The 25,976-nt window shown below is 43.5% G+C and overlaps 1 protein-coding gene across 1 annotated transcript in view; it reads right to left on the bottom strand.

The window, feature by feature from the left end:
* The window catches only part of DNER (delta/notch like EGF repeat containing), a 317,177-nt gene extending 293,889 nt beyond the window's left edge, over window positions 1-23,288 (bottom strand). Inside the window, exon 1 of the mRNA XM_057746038.1 lies at window positions 22,937-23,288. Within this exon, the coding sequence (XP_057602021.1) occupies window positions 22,937-23,215 (279 nt within the window). The 5' untranslated portion in view covers window positions 23,216-23,288. The remainder of the gene's footprint in view (window positions 1-22,936) is intronic.
* Window positions 23,289-25,976: the final 2,688 nt, after the last annotated feature.

The following is a 25,976-nucleotide window of genomic DNA, read 5'->3' as shown; positions in this document are numbered from 1 at the left end:
AAGCCTGGTCCTGTCCACACATGCTCACGAGGTCATATCAGGTCACCTGAAGTCCAAACTTCTCTCAAGTCATTGTGCTTGTTTACACTGGCACTTAATCTCTCCTGCCCTGGATTCTCTGAAGCAATTATCAGGTGGACCCATAGCAACTTTGAATTTTTGTAGTTTCAGCAACACAGAAAAGGCCACTCTCCTCCCACCAAATTATGGAAATCTATCGAGAAGAAGAGAAGTTTCCCCAGTGTTGACTTGAAGACCAAGATGCAGCAAAATGTGAGCTGTTGCTACAGCCACCCACACACTCTGTAGGAACTATCTTTGGGGTCCTGGGACCCTGTGTCTATAGTTCGTGACAGATGCCACTAGATGCACTTGACTCGCTTTAGGAACTTGACTCTCCAGGCAGGAGGATGAATCCTGAATGAAGCACCATGTTTCTAAGACCATGACCTTTAGCACATATGCGGATTTCATTTGCAAGACTGGTTCCTGGGAGAGGTCAGCAAGTGTGCGTCATCTGAGCACACATTTTAAATAGATCCAAGAATCCAAGTTTAACAGAAACGCTTAAAGCCCGAGGTCCCTGTGGTCCTGCTCCTCCTCCCACTTTGCCCTCTCCTCCTTGGCTCTGGCTTAAAGCTGTCTTCTTCCACCGTGTAGGGAGTTAGCTGTTTCCTACCTTGCTTCTACCACAGCCACCAAGCAGGTGGCTTTGGCAGAGCTACGACTTTCTAATGATGCAAAAGTTTAGACATATTTCTCCTGTAAAAACCCATTTAAACATATGCAAAGTTTAAAACCGTTTTAAAATGTGTTTCTTCACACAATTTATCTTAGCCTTAAAATATCCTGGTAGAAAAGAAGTGAGATGACAGTGTTCACATCAGCATACCAGCAAGCACTGGAGATGTAACCTGGCAGAAAAACAAGCCAGAAAAAAATATATGTTGGTCCCATTGAACTCAAATTGGATGAAGAGGAAATGCCACCACCTACTAGTGTGAAACTCCCTTGGCACTCCCTGCATTCTGAAGCACATCTACAAACAGGCATCCTCAAGTCAATAGGAGATGCTGGGCCAGTGGAGGGGGCAGATACCACCAAAGGCCCTCTCTGGCTCCGTGAGACAAATGTAAGAGCTCTTACCACTGAAATGATCACAGCCATCAAAGGAATCTCAGAGAAGCTGAAAGCAAGTCTTCCATCATTGAGATGATATAACTAAGTCCCAGAAAGGTTAGGAGGTGGTTTGCCACTGCAAGCTAATGATAGCATCTAGCCTCCTTATTCCCCATCGAGAACTCTTTCTAGCCTACCGCCCTGCTACCGAGATGCACATGTTTGTTCTTCTGTTCAAATGCAGGATTCCTAATGTAACAACCTTTGGCAAGTGTCATTGCAGTAATTATATATGAAGGCTGCAATTATTTCCCATCAGTGGGTCACTGTAGTCTGAGAATGTTTCTGAGTAAATCTTTCAAAGCATCAACCTCATGTTAAAGTTTCCTTTCCAAGCTCAGATATCAACTAAGTCAACCAGGTAGCCAACTAACTCCAGTAATTTCCCCAAAGAAACATATGCAAGACGAGAATGTGTCATATTTATTAATCATTTGTCAAGTTCTATAGAAAATTATGCGAAGAGGGAATTACAAGGCAAAACCCAACTGATCTGTTCAGGCAACAATATAACAGATATCTTACTTTCTCTCTAGCAACAGAAACTGAAATTTGGAATACAACAAAGCAATGGAGCCAATCTTGAGTCTTGAGGGAGATCATTACAAGTCATATAGGCCCTAGCAAAATGCTTCATGTGTGCTATAATATTGGCCCTTATGACATATTTTCATTCACCAATTAGAGGCCAGAACTGTTCTCATCAGCAGGAATAGTGAACCACAAAGTACATATTCAGGATCCAGTTTGAGAACAACTGACCTTCCACCATAATGGTTCTCATTTAAATTGAACATGCAGGTGACAGAGACAAAGAAAAGTCATCTTCATTAATCCATTCCAATCACCCCTGCAGAGCAAAACAAATAAAAACAAACTTCTTTTCTAGCTGCTTTTAGTGGGGTCCAGACTAAAGGAACCCGGCAAAGTATATCCTTAGATGCTTTTTAGAAACTGTATCAGGTGATTCTGCAAATCAAAACAAATAAAAACAAACTTCTTCTCTAGTTGCTTTTAGGGGGTGGGTCCAGACTAAAGGAACCAGGCAAAGTATATCCTTAGATGCTTTGTAGACACTATATCAGATGATTCTGCAAATATTTGAGTCCATTTCCTACAGGCATTAGAGCAAAATGCACAGGGAAATTTGTTTTTGAAAAGGAAAGAAAAACTTTACTTTAGGAAGTTCTTCCTTATGAGGAAGAAAAGTTCCTGATGGACAGAAAGCAGATGGCAGATGAAGGGTCAACGTCCTCCATGCGTTCAGAAGGGACCTGCACTGCTGCCACTCTCATAGTGACCAGAAGAGATACACTCAATTGAGTCTAATTTAGAGGGAAATGGGGCTCAGAGATGGCAAGTAACTTGCTCGAAGCCACAGAACTAAGATGCAAATCCTTGGGTCCAAAGAGTGAAGGGACTGGATACATAACACAGAATCCCATGGGCTAGGTAAGCATGAGGAGAGGACAATAGCACAGAATCACCAATTTAATTTGATTGTGGCCAACCCGAACCCCACCACACTTTTCAGGGAAGGATTACTTTGTCTTGGAGCAGACCAATATTAGTGGAAGAAACCAAACCAAACTCTCAACCAAGAAAGCAGAAGAAAGGTCATATTCCAGAAGGGAAAGGAATAACACAAAATGTGCTATGTGACCTACACAAATAACCTGGCCAGCGGTCCTGGACCACAGCTGCCCATCAGAATCACCTAAGGTGATTCTTTTTAATACGCTGTTCAGACACCATCCCCAGTGATTTTGATGTGACAGGTCTGGAGTCGAGCCCAGGCATCTGCATTTTTAAAGCTCCCCTAGGGACTTCACTGGTGGTCCAGTGGCTCAGATTCTGAGCTCCCAATGCACGGGGCCTGGGTTCGATCCCTGGTCATGGAACTAGATCCCACATGCCGCAACTAAAGATCCCACATGCTGCAACTAAAACCTGGTGCAGACACATAAGTAAATATTTAAAATACATAAATAAAGCTCCCCTACTGCTTACCCAATATGTCGACAGGGTTGAGGACCACTGATGGACAGGGGATAGGATGCTTTTCCCCTTTTGCCTATAAAGCAAAATATGCCTTACAGAGGTCTCTTTCTGAGTCTCAAGGAATGACAGACCTTTGCCCTTCTACAGTCCGAGTAGCTCTGGACAAATCATTCAACCTCTCTGAATCTGCTTTCCCATCTGCCCAATAACAACCAGGTTCAGAGAACACATCTAATTCATCTCCGTTTGCCCAGTGCCAGGGCCTGGATGGAACCAGAGTTTGATAAAATGTTTATTGTTGAAGTGAGTGAAGCTCATTTTCTTTTAGTAAGTTTTTTTAATTTTAGCATAACTTCAGATTCACAGAAAAGTTGTAAAAAGAGTAAACAGAGTTACCATACAACCCATAACTTGTTTCTCTTGTTACTAATATCCAACATTAGTTTGGTACATTTGTCACAATTAATGAACCAATACTGACACATTATTACCAACTCAAGTCCATTCTTTATTCAGGTTTCCTTAGCTTTTTCCTAATGTCCTTCTTCTGTTACAGGATCCCACATTACAGGTAGTCTTTATGGCTTCTCAGCCTCTTCTTGGCTGTGATAGATTCTTTCCCAGGCTTTCCTTGGTTTTGATGACCTTGACAATTTTGAGGAGTAATGGTCAGGTATTTTGTGGAATGTCCCTCAATTAGGACTTATTTGCCATTTTTCTTATGATTAGACTGGGATTGTGGATTTGGGGAGAGGAAAATCACAGAGATAAAGTGCCATTTTTATCACATCATGTCAAGGGTACATGCTATTAACTTATCACTACTGATGTTGACCTTGATTGCCTGGCAGAGTACCTGTCTAGTTGCTCTTAAGATCACTCTTCCTCACCCCCTGCACCCCTGCTTTGCACACTGTATTCTTTGGGAGGAAGTCACTATGCAAGTCCACAGTTAAGGAAGGGGAGTTAGGCTCTCTCCTTAGGTAAGAGTATATCCATAGGTTACCTGAGATTCTTCCACACAGGAGAGCTATCTATGCTCCTCCATTGATTGATTGATTGGCAGTCCTCTTTTCTAATCAGCTGTGTGAACATCTCTCCTACAAAACAATAAACTCTCTATCCTCATAAGTGGCCCAGCCAGAACCTGAGTCTTTTGATTCCAAGTCTCGCACCTCCTACTACTGATACATCAGCCACTGAACTGTTCCAGTCCCTGGAATAATCACTTCTGCTTCAGAGTCCATTAGCTTACGAGGAAACGTCAGCTCATTATCACTTGTGATCCTTTTATCAATTTAAATATCTGTGTCATCAAGATGAAATGCATATCAGCTATGGACTTCCCTGGTGGCGCAATGGTTAAGAATCCCAATGCAGGAGACACAGGTTCGATCCCTGGTCCAGGAAGATCCCACATGCTGTGCAGCAACTAAGCCCATGGGCCACAACTACTGAGCCTGTGCTCTAGAGCTTGCAAGCCACAACTAGTGACCCCATGTGCCGCATCTACTGAAGTCTGCATGCCTAGAGCCCACGCTCCCCAACAAGAGAAGCCACAACAAAGAGTAGCCGTTGCTCTCCACAACTAAAGAAAGCCCGCGTACAGCAGCAATAAAGCTGAATGCAGCCAAAATTTATTTATTTACTTATTTATTTAATTTAAAAAGATGAAATACATATCAGCTAAACAATTCTGAACAGCTCTGGAATACCAGATATTGAAACACTTACACATTTTCTAAAACTGTCTCTGTGTCTGTGTGTGAGTGAGCAAGGGTAGGTATACAATTAGATATTTAGAGTCCTCCTAAAACAGATATCACAAGATTTTCATCCAGATATGCTCTCCAATGTAAGGTATTAAAATCACTTAAAAGAAGAACAATGGAGACTAATATGGCAACAAAATTTACACACAGGCACCATAAAAAGTGCCCCTCCAGGAAGTCTCTAGGAGACAGATCAATGGACGCAAAGAGGCAGACAGAAGGAACTCATTTTGGAGGAAACACCATTCAAATGTGAAGAATAGTCAGAAAGGCAGTGGGTACACTGGGAATCTGTTGACTTCATTCTCAACAGCTATCGCCCCTTGTTCTGAGAACAGTATCATAATTTCCTCAGTTCAGAGACATACATGTGACCCAGAGTCAATCAACAAGAGCTAATCTCAGGACTTTGCAGAGCGACTGGAAAAGAGGCTCTGCATTCCCTTGGGGTTGCTGGCAGAAAGGATGGTGTGAGCCTGGAGCTGCCAGAGGTCACCATCTGGCATCTGAGAATAAAGCCAATACGGAGGAAAGCCGGGCTGAGGGATGGAGAGACTCATGGCCCAGGTGATATTATTTGAGCCCCTGACATCACAGTGTCTATACTTTTCAGTCCCATGAAACCTATAGACTTCCTGTCTTGCTTAAGCTATTTGATTTGAGTTTTCTGTTGCTTGCAACCCAAGCAGTTCTAATCAATACCTACAAGTGTGGAAGAACCTTGATATGGCCTGGTTTTCAAACCTCTCTCACTTATCCATAAGATAAAAACTTTAGACATAACTTAATCACTGAAGTCCTTATAGGAGTGCTTAATGCATTCCTATTTAAGACACTATAAAAAGAAAAACAAAGACACTATATGTCTACTTAATAAAAATTCAAATACTTCATTGTATTTCTGGTCTGTTCATACTCATGCAAATACACAAAATTCATAATCATCTTACAATTAGCAATTCTATTGGCTTTTAGCTGTGGTCAACCAGATTATTGAGTTTTGTATTGCAAGTGATTTATGCAAGTTAATTACTATTTTGATAAAAGTCATTTTATTTTTAGAGGTTTTCTATAAGTTCAAATACAAAATTACACTTTTAACAGTTATTTCTGAAGTAACAGTTATTTCTGAAAGTGTTGGGCAAAAGCATTAAGCCATGTAGTAAAACTGCTTCTGATCCAGATGAAAATGGTTAAGTTATGAGTCCATCCGAAAACAATGGCCTGCCTATCTAAGATGTCTCTTAACTGCCAAAAAAATTAAATGATGCAATTATTACAGTTAATATTTCAGCATTCTAAGTATTCTGCATAGGCTTCAACTGAAAGGGGTGTATTCCAGAACTGTGCTAAGCATCTCATACAAAGATTTTTTCTAATACATTACAGGATGAGCAGACAGCTATGATAATGTGAAAAAAGCACTACACATGTAGACACAGGTGACTCCAATCTCAACCCACCTGCCGTATGGCCTTGGGTAAGTCACCAAGGATGGTCCATTCCAGTCTCCTTGCCTATTAAGCAAATGAAATGCCTCCTCCAAAGAAATGTGAAGATTAAAAATACATAATATAGAGGAAGGAATCTCAAACACAGCTAGGCATATAAGTAACTGAATACTGAATTTGAATCTGAATGCCCATAAGAATATTTATATTGTAAATCCCCACCCACACCTGCCCAGAGGACTGTCCTTGTTGTTCGGAGTGCCTGAGCTTAAATTCTTTGGTGAAGAGAGCCCTGGATGGAAGTTAACAATATTCGACTCCTGACTCTGACATTCATCTCTTTGGCCTTCACTTTCTTCTACAAAATCAGAGAAATGGGGCTTCCTAGGTGGCGCAGTGGTTGGGAGTCTGCCTGCCAATGCGGAGGACATGAGTTCGATCCCTGCTCCAGGAAGATCCCACATGCCGCGGAGCAACTAAGCCCGTGTGCCAATAAATAAATAAATTAATTAAAAAAAAAAAAAAAATCAGAGAAATGGCCAAGATGAATTCTCGGATGATTCTCAGCTCTTAAAGTCTACAAAATATGTTGCCATCTATGGGTTCAAAAACTCATGAGCTTCCAGGGTGAAACCGGAACCAGCCCCTGTACCATGAGGACAAGGCAGGCCCCTTGGATTGGCAGGTGGCAGATTTAATAAGCAAGGGAACTTATTTACGAGGCATGTCTTGGGCACCACAAGATAAGTAGATCTCTGCACCCACCCAACAGAATCTTAAAATTTATACAGAGGTTCAGTTGTGTGTTCAGTCCAGATGGTCTCAACATCGCATTGCTCTCAAGCCTACGTCCTTGAAAATGGCTCTCATTATGGGAATGGTGGAGAGAATGCACATTCTAAGGAAAGGGAGGGGTGAGGAACCACCCACTGCCCAGCTGAGCTGGTGGGTCCACTAGCAGTCAAGTTCTCTCAATGGCTTCCGCCAACACAGTTTTAATCAGTGCTCAGAAACTGCCAGTGAAAGGATGAGTTCCTCAGATTACTAACCTTGCTTTGAAAACAAAGAATGCCATTTCCTCCACTCTCCTAGCATTCTACAAAAATGTCTCAGCGTCAGACTGTGAGTAGAACAAATCATCTGGAAGATTCCAAGTCATAGGAATGGAGGGATGAGTGGGCAGCAGAGGTTCATGCTGAACCCTTGACCTGAGGATTCAGTTTGTTTTATGAGCTTCTCCGGGCCACAAACTATCCAGAGTTTCCAGAACTGCCAGCTCCCTGAAGGTAGTTTGTTTGGGGGAGAAAGCTGTGCATGAGGGGCCACACTGAGTTCACAAAATACCCAATTCCCACTGCTTTCTAAACCACAGTGCCCAAATCCCAATCCCTGAGAACACTACCCAGGTTCAGGTTGTAGGAACCAAGTAGCCTGGGGGTGGTTGCTAAGCGACAAGTGATCTCCGGGCCTGGTCCCACCGGCCCATCATCAAGTGCAATGGGTTCCACCTCCCCGCCCACTCGAATTTTTCATTTATACTGAGCTCATTAAAAACTATCAATGTCAGCGCTCTACATAAACTCACAGGAGCTAGTTCCTTAATAAATAAGTGTGCTCAGATTGTACTGCAACCCACCGCGATGACTGGGGCGGCTCCACATCGCCTTGTGATGTACTGAATGTGCCCGATGGGCGCCAGGGCCTAGGAGAAGGGACTGCACAGGGTATCTGGATGACCACCCAACCAGATTCCAAGACCTTTCTCAAGCTGTAATGTGGCTCCTTATGATCTGGATGGCCTTGCATTATTTTTTTTTCCACTTTCTCACCTCAATTTTCTCCTCAGTGAAATGAAGCAACTGGACCAATGACATCCAGGGCCACTTATTCACAGTGGCTCAAGTGCCCCGGCCAGCTCTCTATTTCTCCCAAAGGAGCTCAGCAGACAACAGGCAGTAGAATGAGGGATGAATCACTGGGATGAGCAGGCAGTGCTCAGGGCCCAGGCTGAGCCAGAGGACAGAGCTCTCCAGTGCACAGGCCTTCCTGGGAGGGAGCCACGGGACACCAGGCTCTTCCATGAAGAGGCAATGGAGTCAAGCAAGCAGAGTGTCATGAGAACTGGGGCCATAGACCAGGCCAGGAATGGAGTATCTGGGATACTGTGTGCCCAGGCAAGGACAGCAGCAAGAAGACATCAACCTGGCTGTGAGCAACCATCCCAGGGAGGATCCTGGGCTCAGCTTGTATAAGAAGATAGCACAGATGGAAATGTATTTGGCAGCTCCTCAAAAAGTTAAATATAGAATTGCCATCTGACCCAACTCTACTCCTAGATATATACCCAGAAAGAATTGAAAACAGGTACTCAAATGATTCCGTGTACAGGCATGCTCACATCAGCACGAGTCACAATAGCCAAAAGGGGGAAATGACCCAAACGTGCATCAACTGATGAAGAGACAAATAAAATGTCATAGATACGTGCAACGGAATATTCAGCCGTAAAGAGAAATGAAGTTCTGATACATGCTACGATGTGGAAGAATCTCAAAAACATTATGCTAAGTGACAAGCCACACACCACAGGTCACATATTATATGATTCCATTTATATGAAATATCAAGAATAGGTAAAAATAGAGAGAGACAGAATGCAGATTGGTGGTTGCTGGGGACTGAGAGGAATGGGCAGCAACTGATTAGCGGGTACAACCCTTTTGGGGTGACGGAAATGTTCTGGAACTAGAGGGAGATGCTGATTGTACAATACTGTGGATTACTAAATGCCACTAAATTGTTTACCTGAAAATGGTTACGTTTATATCATGTGAATTTGCCTCAATAAAAACAATTTTTTAAGATAACATACATCCCATAGAAATACCTGAGATGGTGTATGATACAGGCCCTATGGGATTATGGGAAACCACAGGACATGTCAGGACTTTACTATCTCTCTACAGCAAAACACACAACAACCACCACTGATGTGCCTTTCTAGGCCTTAAGGGTCTTTCCAATGCACTGTGGTCAGAGTCCTAAGAATAGAATGCTAGAACTCTCCAGTATATAGGCTTCTTTCCAGGGTTCTGTTTAGGAGTTTACATCAAGACGGAAACAGCCCTTCATTTGGAGGCTCCACCAAGGAACTTAGGCCTGTTGGAGAACCCAGACAAGAATAAGACTCTCTCTTCTGAGAAGAAAGACCCATCTTTGCTGAGGAGGCCATTTTCAAGGGATCCACATGGAAAAGGAAGGAAGAGGAGAGGCAGGGAGCCCAACAGTACTGTCCCTGTCAACAGCCTTGTCACGTACTGTTCTCCATCCCCCAGACACACTGCATGTGAACCATTTTTCCAAATATAAGGGAGAAAGAACAAAGGAATCACAAGTACTCATATACTAGTAGGAAAAGCCCAGGTTAGGAAAAGGGCTCTTGACTTCTCCTAAACACCCACAGGCTCTCCTTGAAAAAAGACAAATATCATACGATATCGCTTATATGTGGAATCTAAAAAAAGGGTACAAACGAACTTATCTTCAAAACAGAAACAGAGTTACGGATGTAGAAAACAAACTTACGGTTACCGGGGGTGGGGGGGCGGTGGGGGGGGAGGGATAAAGCGGGAGATTGGGATTGATGTCTACACACTGCTATATATAAAATAGATAACTGATAAGAACCTACTGTAGAGCACAGGGAACTCTACTCAATACTCTGTAATGGCCCATATGGGAAAAGAATCTAAAAAAAGAGTGGATACACGTATTCATCTTGCTGTACACCTGAAACTAACACAACATGGTAAAACTCTACCCCAATAAAAAAAAATTTTTAAAGCCTCTTCCAAGCATACAAAATATCTCAAGGGTCCACTGCAGGTGAGGGGAGCAAGGAACACCCCACGTGAGGGATTTTTTAAAGGTGCCAGCATCATTGTGAGCATCGTTTTTTAACACTCAAGGCTGAACACAATAACATTTTTTTTCCCTAAGGAAACGTCCTTTTCAGTCAGTGTAGCCCCCAAATCCCCTCTCCACCCCATCCTACCCTCTCTTCATGAAAGAAAAACATAATAATATTAAATTTACTTCTCTCCAGCTGAGAGTTTATTTTAAGCCTCATGGAAATGCTAATATTAGTCCTCATTTCTCTGTCTCTCTCATTATTTCTCTCATTATGTAGCTTTTCTATGGAAATAAAAGAATTCCCTTTTGCACAACCAGAACAACCAATGGCCAATTTTAAAGGGTGATGATGAAGACAGAAGGCCACAAGAACTCCTGGTCAGGAAGAAAGAGGCTGTTCTCAAGGGGAAAAGTGCTAAATACATTGCATGAAATTAAAGCACAAGGGAGATGTGCATTTTGTTGAATATTAAGAGGAGTCTTTTCCTGCCCAAGCCTGAACGGAGAACACATTTTGAAATAAGACCATCTCACCATTAAGAACTTCTAAGAAATACTCTATTATCCAATAGTGCCATTAAACTTAACTTGGTGATTTTAACAACATACTAAGAAACCCATGCCAGTTATTAAAGGGGAAGTATGCTGAGTAGTTCTTTTAAAAAAATAAATGAAGCATCTTAATAAAATGGCTGCAGTGTTTCAGCTCCAAAAGAGTCAAGACAAATTATAAGTATTTAAATATGGTTTAGAAAATCTATGCCAGCCCTTCCTAAAAGAGGCATAAACTGGGGCTATGATGTTTAATTACACATTCTAAAAAGACAATAGGATCAGTCCTCTCAATATAAATCTTGGCCAAAACAGAATTCTTTAAAAGCAAACTCCTGATTCAAATTGGGTAATTCTCAACATACTGTACAATACAGTATTGGTATCAAACATTAGAATTCTAATTAAAATTTATTGACCACTCCATTGATGAGTCTGGCCAAATAAGAACGAAAAATTATAAGCTTCCAAAGGGCAAAACAATGAGCATAAGCAGAGTCAAAAGGAAAAAGATAAATAGGGAAAAAGTATTAATAACACAAAGGACAAAGGGCTAATTTTCTCATTAACAATGGACTATGGCAGATTAATTTTTTTTCCGGTTGTGCCAGGCGGCATGCGTGATCTTAGTTTCCCAACAAGGGATTGAACCCATGCCCCCTGCACTGGGAGTACAGAGTCTAAACCACTGGAATGCCAGGGAAGTCCCACAAAAGATCAATTTTAAAAAATGAGCAACCCTAAAGAAAATTAGGCGGAAATAAAAATAAGCAATTCATTTAAAAAATATTCTCCTTCATTCATAATTTTTTACATGCAAAGAGAACCAATAATTTACCATGTTTTACCTATCTGTTAACACACAAAAATAAATTAAAATCTGGGATACCAGTATTAAAAAAGTGTGGGTGAATAGGCATTCTCAAATGCTGTTAGCAAATAAGCAAAATTGTTCAAACTTTTTGGATGGCAATTTAGCAATATTGATTAGAATGTTTAATGTATGTAACTTTTGATGTACATATCCATATACACACACAAATGTCATTGCATAAATTTATATGCATACACATATAGTCATTGCAACATCATTTATAATGGAAAAATGGGAACAGTGTTTCAGTAAAGACTGAATACATAAATATTCACATAATGGAATACTATTCAGCCATCAAAAAGAACGTTTGCTTTCTGTTTTAAGATATGGCAAGATGTTCACAACAGATTTAGAAAAAATTTGCAGAACAGTATGCACAAGATGACTTCATCTTTATATAAAACAGTTGCGTGGATATATGAGTATTTACATAAGCTTCATATATGTTTATATGTACAGAGAGGAAAATGTAAAGCTACCCACCAAAACGTGAACAATGATTACTGCAGAGGCATGAGATTAGCAGAAGAGGTAAAGAAAGGGTAAGATAAATTTACCAGTGGGCCTTACTCATTGTATTTTTACAGGTTTTTAATGCCCTAATGTAGTTTAATGCTTGCCTTTAAAAGGGCCCATGAAGATGTAAAACTATGAGCTAAATTATTATTTTAAATGCAAGCTAATAAAATTTGCCTTGTGCAGTTATTTGACAAGAATTTAAATTGCTCTTGAGGAACACTTCGGAGCAAAGCTGGGAATCAGAGCAGGGATTAGGCTTTTCGGGTAAGGTTGCCAGATTTAGCAAATGAAAAATACAGAACTCCCAGTTAAATCTGAATTTCAGAAAAACAATGTGCAATATTTGTGACACATAGAAAACAAAATTCATTTTTTATCTGAAATTCAAACTTAACTGAGCATCCTGTATTTTATCTGGCACCCCTATTTGGGGGCTACTCCATGGTCCCAGGCTGGCTCTCTTGGTACATGCTTTAGCCCATGCCCAGAAGTCTCTCATGTATTTAACTAGCTTCTTCTTCCTCTGTTCCAGTGGTCATTTTATTGGTGGGAGACTTCTTCAAGAATCTCATGAAACTTGTGAGCCATTCCCCAGGAGAACAAATACATACAAATTTGGCATCTCAGGACATCTATATACTCTTGAAACCATCTGTAGATGCCAAGTTAAGAACCCTAATTTCTATCTAGATGTAACATGCTACCCTGATTCTTGGAATTCCATGTCATCTCAACCAATTTAAAGGACTCACACAACCTGATTTCAAGACTTACTCTAAAACTACAATAATCAAGGTCGTATGGAATTGGCAAAAGGACAGATATATAATGTCAATGGAATGGAATAAAATAGACCCACACATGTATAGTTGAATGATTTTCAACAAAGGTGCCAAGATAACTCAGTGGAGATGGACAATTTTGTCAAGAAATATCTCTGGATCAACTGGATATCCATATGCCAAAAATGCATAAAAACTGCTCATACACCACATGCAAACACAAATATTATCTCTTATTATCTCTAAATGGGTCAAAGACTTAAATGTAATGCCTAAAACAATACAATTCTAGAAGAAAATACAGGAGAAAATTTTTGTGACCTTGGATTAAGCAAAGATTTCTTAGAGAGGACACAAGCACAAATCATAAAAGAAAATTGATAAATTGGACTTCATCGATATGAAAAACCTGCCCTTCAAAAGACACTGTCAAGACTTCCCTGGTGGAGCAGTGATTAAGAATCCAGCTGCCAATGCAGGGGACACGGGTTCAATCCCTGGTCCAGGAAGATCCCACGTGCTGAGGAGCAACTAAGCCCGTGCGCCACAACTACTGAGCCTGCGCTCTAGAGCCTGCAAGCCACAACTACTGAAGCCCGTGCGCCTAGAGCCGGTGCTCCACAACAAGAGAAGCCACCACATTGAGAAGCCTGAGCACTGCAACGAAGAGTAGCCCCTGCTCTCCACAACTAGAGAAAAGCCCATGCACAGCAAAGAAGACCTAATGCAGCCAATAAGTAAATAAATAAATAAAATCTTAAAAAAAAAAAAAAGACACTATAAAGAAAATAAAAAGACAAGCCACAGACTGGGAGAAAATACTTGCAAGTCACATACAGAGTAAAGGATTTGTATCCAAAATATGGAAAGAACTCTCACAACTCATTTAAACCAAACACTTCATCAACAAAAAGGTACAGATGGCAAATAGCATATTAAAAAGCTCTCAATATCATCAATTGTTATGAAAATGCAAACTGACACCACAATGTGATACCCATATACACCTATTACAATAGCTAAAATCTAAAGCACCAATGATACCAAGAACTGACAAGGATGCAAGCAACTGGAACTCTCATTTGATGCTCATGGGAATGCAAAATGACACAGCCATCCTGGGAAAACAGTTTGGCAACTTCTTATGAAGTTTAGCATGCACTTACCACATGACCCAGCGACCCCATTCCTAAGTACTTACTTAAGAGAAATGAAAGCGTGTCCGCTTACAGACCTGTACGTGAGTGTTTATGACAGCTTTATTCATAATCATTAAAAACTGGAAACAACCCACATGCCGTGAATCAGTGAAAGGATAAACAGAAGTTCGGTATATCCATACAATGGAATACTACTCGGCAATAAAAAGAAACTACTGATGCATGCAACCTCAGAAGAATCACACTAAGTAGAAGAAGCACATATGTTGTGTGATTTAATTTATATAGTGTTCTGGAAACTGCAAAACTGTAAGGACAGAAATCAGAACAGCAGAGACCAGGGACTGGGGCTGGGGAGAGGGTTTACTACAAATGGGCATGAGGAACTTTATGGAGGTGATGAGCTATTCTGTATCCTGACTGTGGTGACAGTTATACACTGCATTTCAAAAATCATAGAACGGAATGCTTAAAGGGGTGAATTTTACTGTATGTAAATTATACTTTAATTTCCAAAAATCCTTTGTGTAAGGAATAATCGGGAAGATCAATTGAAGTTAGAGAGTCTGGGTTTCTTTTTATGTTTCCTATAAAAGTCTTCCCTTTCTTGGGTAATACACTGAGGATATACTTAACATTCTTCCTGTTCTAACACATTTCACTTTGCTTAAAAATTAAGGATGGGATTCTGCTCCATAACATATTTTGGAAATCTGACCTGAACGCTGTGAGAAACTATCAATTATCCTTACTGGGCTGTCCTTCCACTGGGTGGATATCAGCCCATTTACTACAGACTCCGGGATTCTAATTTCCCATGGAAAAAAGGGACTGGATCCTTTTCATCTCAGGTGATTACTTCCACCACAAAATGTCTTCCGTAAAAGAGTTCCGAGCTGCCTCTGAAACCCAAAAGTAATTACAAACGCTCCTTTAAATTAACTACAAGCAGCAGATGAGTGCCAGCACTGAAATTCTAAAAGACCTGCTGGCTTTCCAGCAGAAACTGTTAGCAAAGGAGAGCAGGCATTTCTCTTTTCAAGCAGCTTTCTTTTAAGTACACTTATTTCAATGCTCAAATCCTCACTCTTTTTCAAAAGCCCTATGCCGTTTCTCTCTCTTAAGAAAGAAAAACCTTAACATTACACAAACCCAAAGCATCCCTGCAGAAACTAAAACTTCCAGAACTGGCATTGCTACCAATTTTTCCTCTGGTTCCCCTCCAGCAGTCACTTTGAAAGTCATAAACAAGGAGCAGTTTGAGGCCAGTGCAGTGTAATAATAGCAAAAACACTATACTCGAAGCCCCAACACGGCGACCCAGATCCCCAATGCTGTCGCCAAGCTCCATGACCCCAGGTAAGTTTCCTTAGCCATGAAATGCAGAGTGGTACCCGCTTTTACGAAAACACTAGTATGTATGCACAGAGGGCCAACTCTGTGCCAGGGCGTTACAAGCTACTCTCTTCACCCTCCCAAGCGTCCTATGAATGAATGAGGAATTGGGGTTAAGAAAACTAAGAAGCTCCTAAGAAGCAAGAAGGATAAACAATGACAAAAAGTTTGCAAATAAAAGTAAATATAAATAGACATTGTCTGAACAACAATAATAATATCTACTGAATTTGTGTTTTATAAAATAGGTCATGATTAGATTTGCAACAATTAAAAAAAGAGTAATAAGCTTATAGTGACCGAGTACGGATTCTAAACCTCTAAATTCACACCCCAAACCCCTACAGCTGGCATTTCCTTTCCCTACCAGACATGCCTCCCTGGCAATAAACTAACTATAGTGTCCAAACATACTAAACAATGAAAAGTTAAAGTCTGCCTAGGATGACTCTTGAGACTGAAGCAATTTGAAGACAAGGGCTCTGTTTATCCGTCGGTATATCTTCCACTGCGTCCAGCCTTAGCAGCGGGTCCTAGAGCCTGGATATAGACACCCCTCAAGAAGAAGGGATGGAGGGAGGACAAGGGAAGGGGAAGGGGGACCAGCCTTTAGCTCAGTCAAATAAATAAAAATGGAAAAATAAATTCTTTCCACCAACTTTTATGGAAACATTCAGCCAACCTCTTCCTTTGTCATGGGCCAGACAAATATTTTCAGCTTTGCAATCCATGCAGTCTGTTGCAAGTACTCCACTCTGCTGTTAGAGCCCATGAGCACACAATACTTAAACGAATGGGCATGGCTGTTTCCCACAAAGCCTGACGGACGTTGAAATTTGAATCTCATATCATTTTCATGCATCCCAAAATCTTATTCTTGTTTTGATTTGTTTCCAACCATTTTAAAATGTTAAAACCATTCCTGGCTGGGTGCCTGGTGCTCCTGTAGTCCTGAAGCCTGCAGTCCTGTCAGGGGTCCTACTCTGCCCTCGCTCACCCTGGAGAGCAGGGAGGGGTGACTCAGAGAAGCCCCTCTTCTTAAAAACAACTGCACTAAAACTCACATTGTGCGTGTTGACTGAAGACAGGTCAGTGTTCAAATGAAGCAATGAATGATTCCATAAAAGGCTAGGGGGCCAGCACATGCTCAGTTCACGTCGTTCGCTTACTGTTTTTGGTACCCACCTGGTAAGGACGGTACAGAGGAGGAACTAACAGAAGTGAATGCTGTGGGGAGGCAGCCCCAAAATCCAAGTGTTCTAGCATCTCATCCATCGCAACCAAAAAAAATGAATCTCTACTGGTAGAGTTTTAGGCTCTCTGGAAATCAGGTAGGAAAGAAATAACTTGGGGTGGGGGGGAGGCAAGGTAAAAACATGAAATAAACAAGATTCTTTTTATGGATACACACAATGGCTACCTCTTATTCTGAGGTATCTACCCCAGTGTCTCCTCTGGGCTAGATACTTTCCTAAGCCACAAAAACCTTCAAGGTTGGGACCAGGGTCCCATTTTCACAGATGAGGAAACCATGCTGCAGAAAAACTAATTACTTATCCGAGGACATTCAGTGTCCACCCTAGGCCTGATTCCCACACCTGGTCTCTTAACATTGCAGCACACACTCCACCTTCGTGGAGACTTCAAATCCTCTTTGAGATGCAAAATCTTTGCCATTTGAGGAAAGTGGGGCCAGAAATTTCAGACTCTTTGAAACTGCACGCTTTGAGATGAGAACGATCAAGAGCAGGTGAGGCTGTATTCTTTTTCTCTGCCACGTGCTACATGCTAGGCAGGCTCGGGTGGGGATGTGGGGGGAAGATGACCACAGTCTAGCGGGGGTTTCTCAACCCTGGTCCTACAGTAGAATTACTTGAAGGGCATTTAAATATCACAGGTGCCCAGGCCCCACCAATTAAGTCAGAGCCCGGGGAATGGGGGACGGTGAGACCCAGGAATTCATTTTTGTTAAAGCTCCTGGGTGACTAACAGGCAGCCAGGGATGGGCACCAGTGTAGATGAAGGAGGAAGGGGGAAATAAAATACAAAGAAATTCTACCCACAAGCTTTACTGTGCTGTTGGACTTTCCATCTGGGGGGCAAGTTTCTGCAGTCCCTGCCTCTGGGTTAGGTAGCGCTGACCACAGCTGCCTCCTGAATCAGTAAGAAGATCTAAAAATACAACTCAGCCATTCGGTTTTCTGACTCAAATACCCTTCAGCTTCAGATAGGTTTTCTTTCCTGTTTGATGCCTGAAATGAGGGCATAAACAAAAGCACTTTGGATAGTACCGTGTCACATGAGAAGCTTAAGCAAAGAAGCTGAAGACAGAAATGTGCTTTTGTCAGGTGGCCAAGCTGAGAAAAATGATGTTTCCTAAGAATGCACCAGATAAAACAAATAAGAAAATCACTCCATTTTCATAATACCAAGAAAAACAACTGTTTCTTTTCTGTATTAAAATTGTTCAAAGGATTTTGATGAGATTTATTCGTTTATTTCAAAAGAGAACTTGAAGTCACTGAGAATTTTCTGAGAAATTATTCTATTTCAGAATAAAATGAACTATACATTTATCAAAATTTCAGTATGATGAATTTTTTCATTTTTAAAACTGATGTTGTAGCATAACTCATCCTAGTAGGGAGAAAAAGCTGAGTCTGTTCATTGAAAGAAAACAATCACAGACACTGAACAGACTGGCATAATCATTCTTGTATATGAGAAACAGATCACCCTTTTCCTAGCAGTATACCTTGTATTTGTGCAACATTTTATTCTTTCAAAACGTGATAAAATTCATTCTCCCATACTTCTTTATATTTATGGGAAAAAAATTTCACAATGTCCCATTTATTAATTGCATCTTTTCTAAAAAGAAAATAAGACAAGCTTTATTAGTCCGTTTTGGAGATATGAACACTGAAGTTCAGGGATGTTCAATTGCTCTCCTGAGGTCAAAAAGTGTCAATAGAAAAGCCAGAGAAAGAAGCAATGTCTCTTGACAGCTAATATAGGTCATTTTGCACATGTCACAATGCAAGTTTGTGTGTGTGTGCGTGTGCACGTGTGCAAAAAAGTCCAGCAGAGAAGGCTGAAGCTGTGCAAAGAGCTAGAATTCTTTGCTGTTGTTTCTTAGCAAACTTCAATCACAAATGGATTCATCTGAAGCAGAACCATTGTTTCAAGTTAGCAAATTTAATCAAAGAGAGGATTATACAATCTGCTTAGTGAGTAAAATTGAAGCTACACAAGCCCCTTTTCCTCCAAGCGGAGAAACTGACACATTTTCATTCTGATCCCAGAGAATAAGATTCCTAGGGAACATGACATGAAAAAAACAAACAGGTGTCTGACTGCTTGAATATCTGGCAAAGAATTAATTCATTAAAATAAAAAAGCTTTACAAACAAAATAATACGAAATTAAATAATCCCTACCTTTGATGGAAGGCCCAATGGAAGCTAGGAGTTCCTGTATCACTCATCAGAAAAGAAAAACTGGCTGTGCAGCTGCCACCTCTGATACCTGCCTGCTTCCCCCAAGTGAACCACAAAGCCGAGAACAGCAGCCTCAATTTTCTTAAATTTGAAGTTTAAAGTTTTTTCAAAGCCGTCAGAAACACTTATGTTTCTTTTATGTAGTGTCCATATGCTTGTCATCATGGTAAAAATAACTTCAGCCAGGACCTACAATTCTAACTCTGAGTGAAGGTCCTGCTTGGTAGGTGACATAAGGAGAATTTTCTGTGTCTTTATCAGTCCTGAGGCTTTTCACTCCAGCTGGGCACAGCCACTGAACTGTGTTTCAGAGCAAAACTGGGTGTTTTAAAGCAAAACCAGACTCAGAAATCACTCCATTCTCTTTTTACTGATAAGACTCAACAGTTATAGCACTAATTTAAGATCACACAGCTAAAAATAACAGGGCCAGGAATGGACTTTCATCTCGGCACCCTTCAGACTCACATCAAGCCAGCCACCTGGCTCAAATCCTACTCTAACTAGCAGGGTGACCTTGGGCTGATCACTTAACTTTCCTGCACTTTATCTAAATAATGGGGATGGTTCTAGCACCCAGCTCATGGGACAGTACGAGGATTGAGGAGCTATATCTGTAAAGTCCCTGAAATAGTGCTGGCACGTGGCAAGTGCTCGAGAAAAGAGTTAGCAGTCGTCACCACCATGGTCACCACCATCGTCATCATATCTCTGCAGGTTAGAGTTACACATACATTTTTAGAATCCATTGAATTCTCGTGATTTAATATGTTTAAGTATGTTAGAGGACTTGAAAAAGATGTATCTTAAGATGTATCTCAGGCATGGGCAGGGGCTTACATGGTTTGAACCTCTCGCCAGCACCCAAGGAAAGAACACCTAGGCTTTCTTATCAGCTTGCCTCTATGTGGGCAGAAGGGGAAGAGGGACAGGTGAGGCTTAAAAGCTGTCAGCAAACATCAAAAAACAGATCACTCTCTATCACCAACCCTGTGAGGGAGATCCCATCCTCAAAGATGACGAGCCTGAGACTCGGTTTAGATCACCTGTTACAGCAGGTTCAGTGGCAGCAGCACAGCTTCAAGTGCACACATCCTCCCTCCCACCACACGGTTCCCAGATCCTGTGAGTTCCTGTCACTGGGTGACACCAGAAGCACTGCTTGCACCCAGGGGCTTGCCCGGCCAGCTGACCACACAAAAGCTGAAGACAGCCTTAATCCATTTTAATCCCAATTAATGGTTCATGGCTTTCTTAATTTTCAATACATACCCGAAAAAGGAGGAGGGGGAGGAGAAGAGGAAGAAAGAAAAAGGAAGGGAGGGAGGGAGGGAAGGAGGAAGGGAAGGAGGAAGGAAAGAAGGAAGGTAGGAATGAGGGGGAAACTTCAGAGTTAGGTTTGAACGTTTCCATTGCTAACATTACCTGTATTGTCTTTGTAGCTGGGGGAGGGGTGACACTTGCTGTCTAAAGAATTCTCTGCACGTACAGGTAAAATTCCATTTTCAATTTATCCAGCAAGCATGCGGTTCTGTTTCAGCAGCCACACTGCCTGCAATGGCTAACATCCACTTTCCTTATCTGTAATTGAGTATGTGTAAGGGGATTTTTTCCTCTGCTTAACTTCTCTATTGAGATTGTCTTTTCCCCCTACAGAAAATGAGAGTCTCAAGTGTGACTGCAAGATCATGAAAGATTAAGTTAAAATGATCAGGAATCAATTTTTTATGGGTTTATACGGCTCTGAATGATCTCTGTTAAGTTCTTCTGGGAAACCAGGCTGGATCAGGTTCCAAGTTTGGTAAGCGTTCCTGTTAGAATTACAGTTACTCCAGCTCTCGGCAACTTAGAACTCCAGACACCCTGTACTGTGTCTCCTCAGGTGAGTAGGAGTCCCACAGCGAAGACTGCCTCAGACAGGAGCTAGAAGCCCCAGTCTGTTTTGAACCAGTTGATTCTGCAATATTAGCATATTAATGCATGACTCATTTCTGAATGAATACACTATATCTCAAACCCTTACTTAGGACAAAAAAAAAATGTATGCTTCTCTGTGAGTCATCTTTAGGAAGCAATAAAGAGGTCTTTCCCTTTCTTGAAGATTTCTTATATTTTTAGAGTCACCAAAAAAAAGTCTCAGAGTTGGGTTAAATCACCAATATCCACTGTTTCTTCCCATTTATACTTAAACCAATGTGCACTATAACCTACCTCTCCTGTCCATCTCTACTATACTCTGAGTCCACATCAACTATCTCTTTCAAGGACAGACTTCAGATGTCTAAATATAAGAGTGGTTTGATAGGAGCATTCAGGGAACTCATTTCTTCAGTAAAAGTCATACAAATCATCAAACAACAGAGGAGATTAGTAAGCAAGACTTTGTCCTAATGGTTCATATGGCTCCAACAGGCACGTCCCCAAATCTACTCTGCAGGGTCAGATCACATCCTCAGCAGCATCCTCCTCCTCATCCTCAGCATCATCTCCTTTGAGGGAATTAAAGCATACTGGGACCAATTAACGGAGAAGAGCACAACACTGAAAAGATAGATTCAGCTTGATAATTTGCTACTAATGAGAAAAAAAAAAGATTCCAGGAAATAGCAAAAATTGTCAAGGTCAAGCTTCTCAATCCCATTTACCTTTATTAAAAAATATTAAAGCCTATCATACCCTATCATACCAAACCATATCATATCATATGTGGCCTCTTTCCTACAGAAATAAAAGTGCATTTGAGCATTTTCAAAGTTATTCCTGGGGCATTGTATCAAATTCATATGAAACAAACTCCTCCGCTCCAAACCTAAGAAAGACAGCATTTGATCCCAAATAGGTTCCACATTCACTTGGTTTAATTTAATGATTTCAAATAAATCCATCATTTGCCCCTGCCCTGGAATAGAGACTTGGGGATTTTCTACCTGCACACGGCAGAGCTGCAAGGTCGCCTACTGAAAATGTTGATGTTAATAGGTTAGTAGGTTTCAAACAGCTTTAACATACTTGTAAACCAGCCTCGCATATTATATGCCAGATTCTCTTGGAACTCCCAAATATACCGGCAGCAGCTGGCCATCTCCCATCCTTCGCACGGCCCCACGCTTCCTCGAAGCCTCCCAATGCCCAGCTCACGCCCTGGCTGCCCGCGCCAAACGTGCGCCTCCAGGAGCCTCCGGCCCAGAAGGCGACACACCGAGCCCCACTCGCAACGTCCCCTCCAATGCTTCCTACTGCTCCAACACTTCCTCCTAAGCTCAGAAAGGGCTGGTCGCAGGCCGCGGAGAGGCAGCTGACCTCTCGGCCTCCGGCTGCCTCATTAGAGTCAGCGGGCACAGCGTCCGCCACTCCCTGCCGCCCATACGGCTCACCCTCGACACACGCAGGGTCCCGCAGGACAATGAGCAGGGGTCACCTGGACGTGAACATCCCGCCACGGACGCTCGGAGCTCGCCCCTCTGCGTTGCCAGGACGGGCACCAAGACCCAGCTCTAGAAGTGGGTGGCTCGGCCCGGGCCGAGAGGGGCGCGCCACTTGGCGGCTAATGGTCGTGCCAGGAGTACCAGGGCTAGGGTGGCTGCCAGGCCCTGGAGCGGCGCGCCCGGAGAGCCCCGGGCTGGAGAACCAGGGTGGGCAGAGAAGAGACACTTGCAAGGTCGGCCAGGGGTCCGCGTCCACGCGGGCCAAGAGGCCAAATCCGTCCCCTTCCTGAAGGGGGAGAAGCTCGTGTCAGGCACCCTGGAGCCCCGCACCGGGCAGCCAGCAGTGGCCGCCGGGCAGAAGCCGCGGGTCCCCTGCCCGCGCCCCGCACCGCGCCCATCGCGTCCACTCACCTGGCAGTTGGCGCCAGAGACCCCGACGGGGCAGGTGCAGCTGTAGCCGAGCTGGCCGGCGGGGGCCGGGGACTGCGGGCCCGGCGCGGGGAGCGGGGTGCACACACCCCCGTTTCGGCAGGGCTGCGAGGCGCACGGCCCCGGCACGGGCAGGGGCGCGGCGGGCACCGGGCCGGCCAGGCAGCCGCTCTGGGGCCCCGCGCCCAGCAGCAGCAGCAGCAGCAGGACGGACGCGGGCAGCAGCTGCGCACCGGGCGCCGGGGCGCGGCGGGGCTGCATGGCCGACGGAGTGGGCGCGGGAGCGGGAGCCGGAGCTCAGGCGCGGTGGAGGAGTCGGCGACGGCAGCAGCGGTGCTGGCGGCGAGAACAGCTCGGCTGGGCCGGGCGCCTCCTGCAGCTGCGGGATCCGCGGTTCCCGGGGCAACGGCGGGCGGGGCCTGCGGGCGGGGCAAGCGGGGGCGGGGCTCCGGGTGGGCGGGGGAAGATAGGGGCGTGGGGACCCTTCCCCCACGGGGAGCTGGGGCTCCAGGAGCACAAAGGCCGTCCGGGGTCCCCAGCCCCGAGGGGTGCGGTCAGAGTTGTGGGTGTGTCCAAAAGAACCTCGAGGGGCAGTGGTGGCGGCGCGGGCCTGGCGGGGAGCTAAGGCGAGGCTCAGGAAGGAAAGGGCGTGGAAGGGGTCAACGCAGGCGCGGGGAGGACTCTGCGCGGCCTGCAGGTGCGGGGCGGAGCGGGGCGGGGCGGGAATCGCCAGGGCCTCTGGGCGCAGACTTTGCGAGACCGCAGGGGGGCTGGCCTTACCTCATCCCCCGGGGCTGCTCCTCCCCGCCCTCCACAACACTCCCCCCAGCACACAGCCCTCCCGGGGCCCCGACACCCGCAGGTCCGCGGGGCTTGCTAAGAAGGGACCTGGCGACTGCTGGGCGCCCCCGGGGCCCTTGTCCTTGGTGCTGACCGGGAGCCTCCCTTCTCGCCGGCCCTTTGCTGAGGGCGGAGCCGGCCTCGGCGCTCAGAAATGTCTGACTGTGGCGTGGGAGAGCTGAAAGAGGCCTCGGGATCAGAGTGTCCAACCCTGTCGTTGAACCGAGGAGGAAACTGAGGCCCAGACAGGCTGGACTGGACCCCAGTGGGTCACTTGACTCCCAGCCCAGAACGCTGTCAGTGTTCTGAAAGAGCAGTTCAGAAGTGCAGGTTCACGGAGGCCCTGCCAGGGTTTACTACAGCGCTCTGCGTAAAAGGAACGTTCAGGCGACCTGCTTGGGAAGGGGGGACGGAGAGAGGAGGAGGCTCCTCTAAACGTCCAGGATAGGCTGGCTCGTGCTTTGACAGCCAGGAGGTCAGGCTCTGCTGAGGAAACGCACGCCTCCCACCTGGTCTCCCAACCTGATCTTTCACAACCTCTGCTATGTATGGGTTCCAGGAACTGGTCACCTTCTCTTCAAGTTGGCCGTGTCGGAAAAGAAAATGGGACCCTCTTAGATTAAAAGTTTGGGCAAGTTTTCTAGGGCACACAAATATAGTTTTGTAAAAGCTGGGCAAATAAGGAAGTAGAGACTGCACGTGAACCCAGCATGAACCTGGGTACCACAGATGAGCAGCCAGGGGCTGGTAAAAGTCTCCAGAGAAAACAGAAGCCAAGCTGCACAGCCTCTCCCAGTCTCGCTCAGACACAGGAGCAAGTGTCAGGCATTTGTGCTTTAGGGGATGCCTAAAATCCATGTGGCCATGACAAGAAATCATTGAAACCCAGGGAGATCTGCATGCAGCTGGGGAATTCATACCTCCAAGTGGACCCAAACAGTTATTGCGTTTCCCTCACACCTGCTGTCTTCTAGCCCAGACATCCTCTTTTTTTAAAAAATCTTAATTTTGTGCCACACTAGCACCCTCTGCTGGTACTTGTCTCATCATTCAGGTGTTTCTTCTGCTTTCTCTGCCCCTGGAGCATGCATTCTTTCCTGAAACTAATTTCCCTTACCTTAAATCCTAGAATAATGTACTAGTGCCTAGTGCTGGTCACTCCCTTCCATCAACACACACGCACACACAAATGAAGCAAAATGAAGTGTAAGAAAAGTTGTGAGTTAATTAAAATCACACTTCAGTTTGCTCTATTTTTGCCTAACCAACTCCCTTGGGGGTGAATTTCACATCACTTTGAAATATGGAAGAATTAACGGTGGTTTTATTTTCTGGACGCTGATTTCTGAATTTTAAGTTAATATTGAACCTTTAAAAATATATTCTCTCTGTCTTTAATCTTTAAAATGCGTATTATAAAAGAGACAATTCAAGACCATTTTTCTCCAAGCTAAAAAGGAAGACGAAATCTCCCAGCCCCCTTGATTATAAGAGGAGCTATGTGCTTTGTTCTGGACGATAGAACATGGTATTGTGTGCCCTGGCTCCAAAACATCCACACACTAAATACCATGCAGGTGTCACTATTATTATTGCTGTTATCACTCTCGAAGAAGTGGGTCTTTTCATTGGTTCTGAAGGTTGATTTGGTACTTGGCTGACAGTTTCCAACCATTTGCAAGACCTTCAAATACCTAACCAAAGAGTCCAACTAATATATTATCATGTCTTACTAACAGAAGTTATTAAAATAATGTTGGCTCTATGTTTAAATGAAAACTAAAAATTCAATTATCCAGACCTTTGGTTCATATTATTCCAAGTTTACAGAACATCTTCCATCCTCGAGTTGAAGAACATCAAATCTTCCCCTTAACTCACCTTATTTCCTTTTTTGATAGAGACTGTACTTTAATAAGCCAAGGGAAAAATACCCAAATAATGTGTCTTTGTTGTAATTTCAGCAGAGAATGTTATAGAATTTCTCATGTTCCTCTTATGGAGAAAGTGGAGCTGAAACCATTGAACAACTGTAGTATTAACGTACTAGTCAGTGCATCACTAGCAGCCTAGAGGAACTTTTTAGGGAAATGTCACAGGCTCTCAAAATTTGGCAGCTAATACAATTCATACCAGAATCAAGGTATAAAAATATTTCAACCAGTTAAAATGCTAAGCTAAA

The sequence above is a fragment of the Hippopotamus amphibius genome, chromosome 8, assembly GCF_030028045.1.
Source record: "Hippopotamus amphibius kiboko isolate mHipAmp2 chromosome 8, mHipAmp2.hap2, whole genome shotgun sequence".
In the NCBI taxonomy this organism is placed as follows: Eukaryota; Metazoa; Chordata; class Mammalia; order Artiodactyla; family Hippopotamidae; genus Hippopotamus; species Hippopotamus amphibius.
The sequence above is the reverse complement of the archived record's forward strand: the minus strand, read 5'-3'. Positions and strand labels throughout refer to the sequence as shown.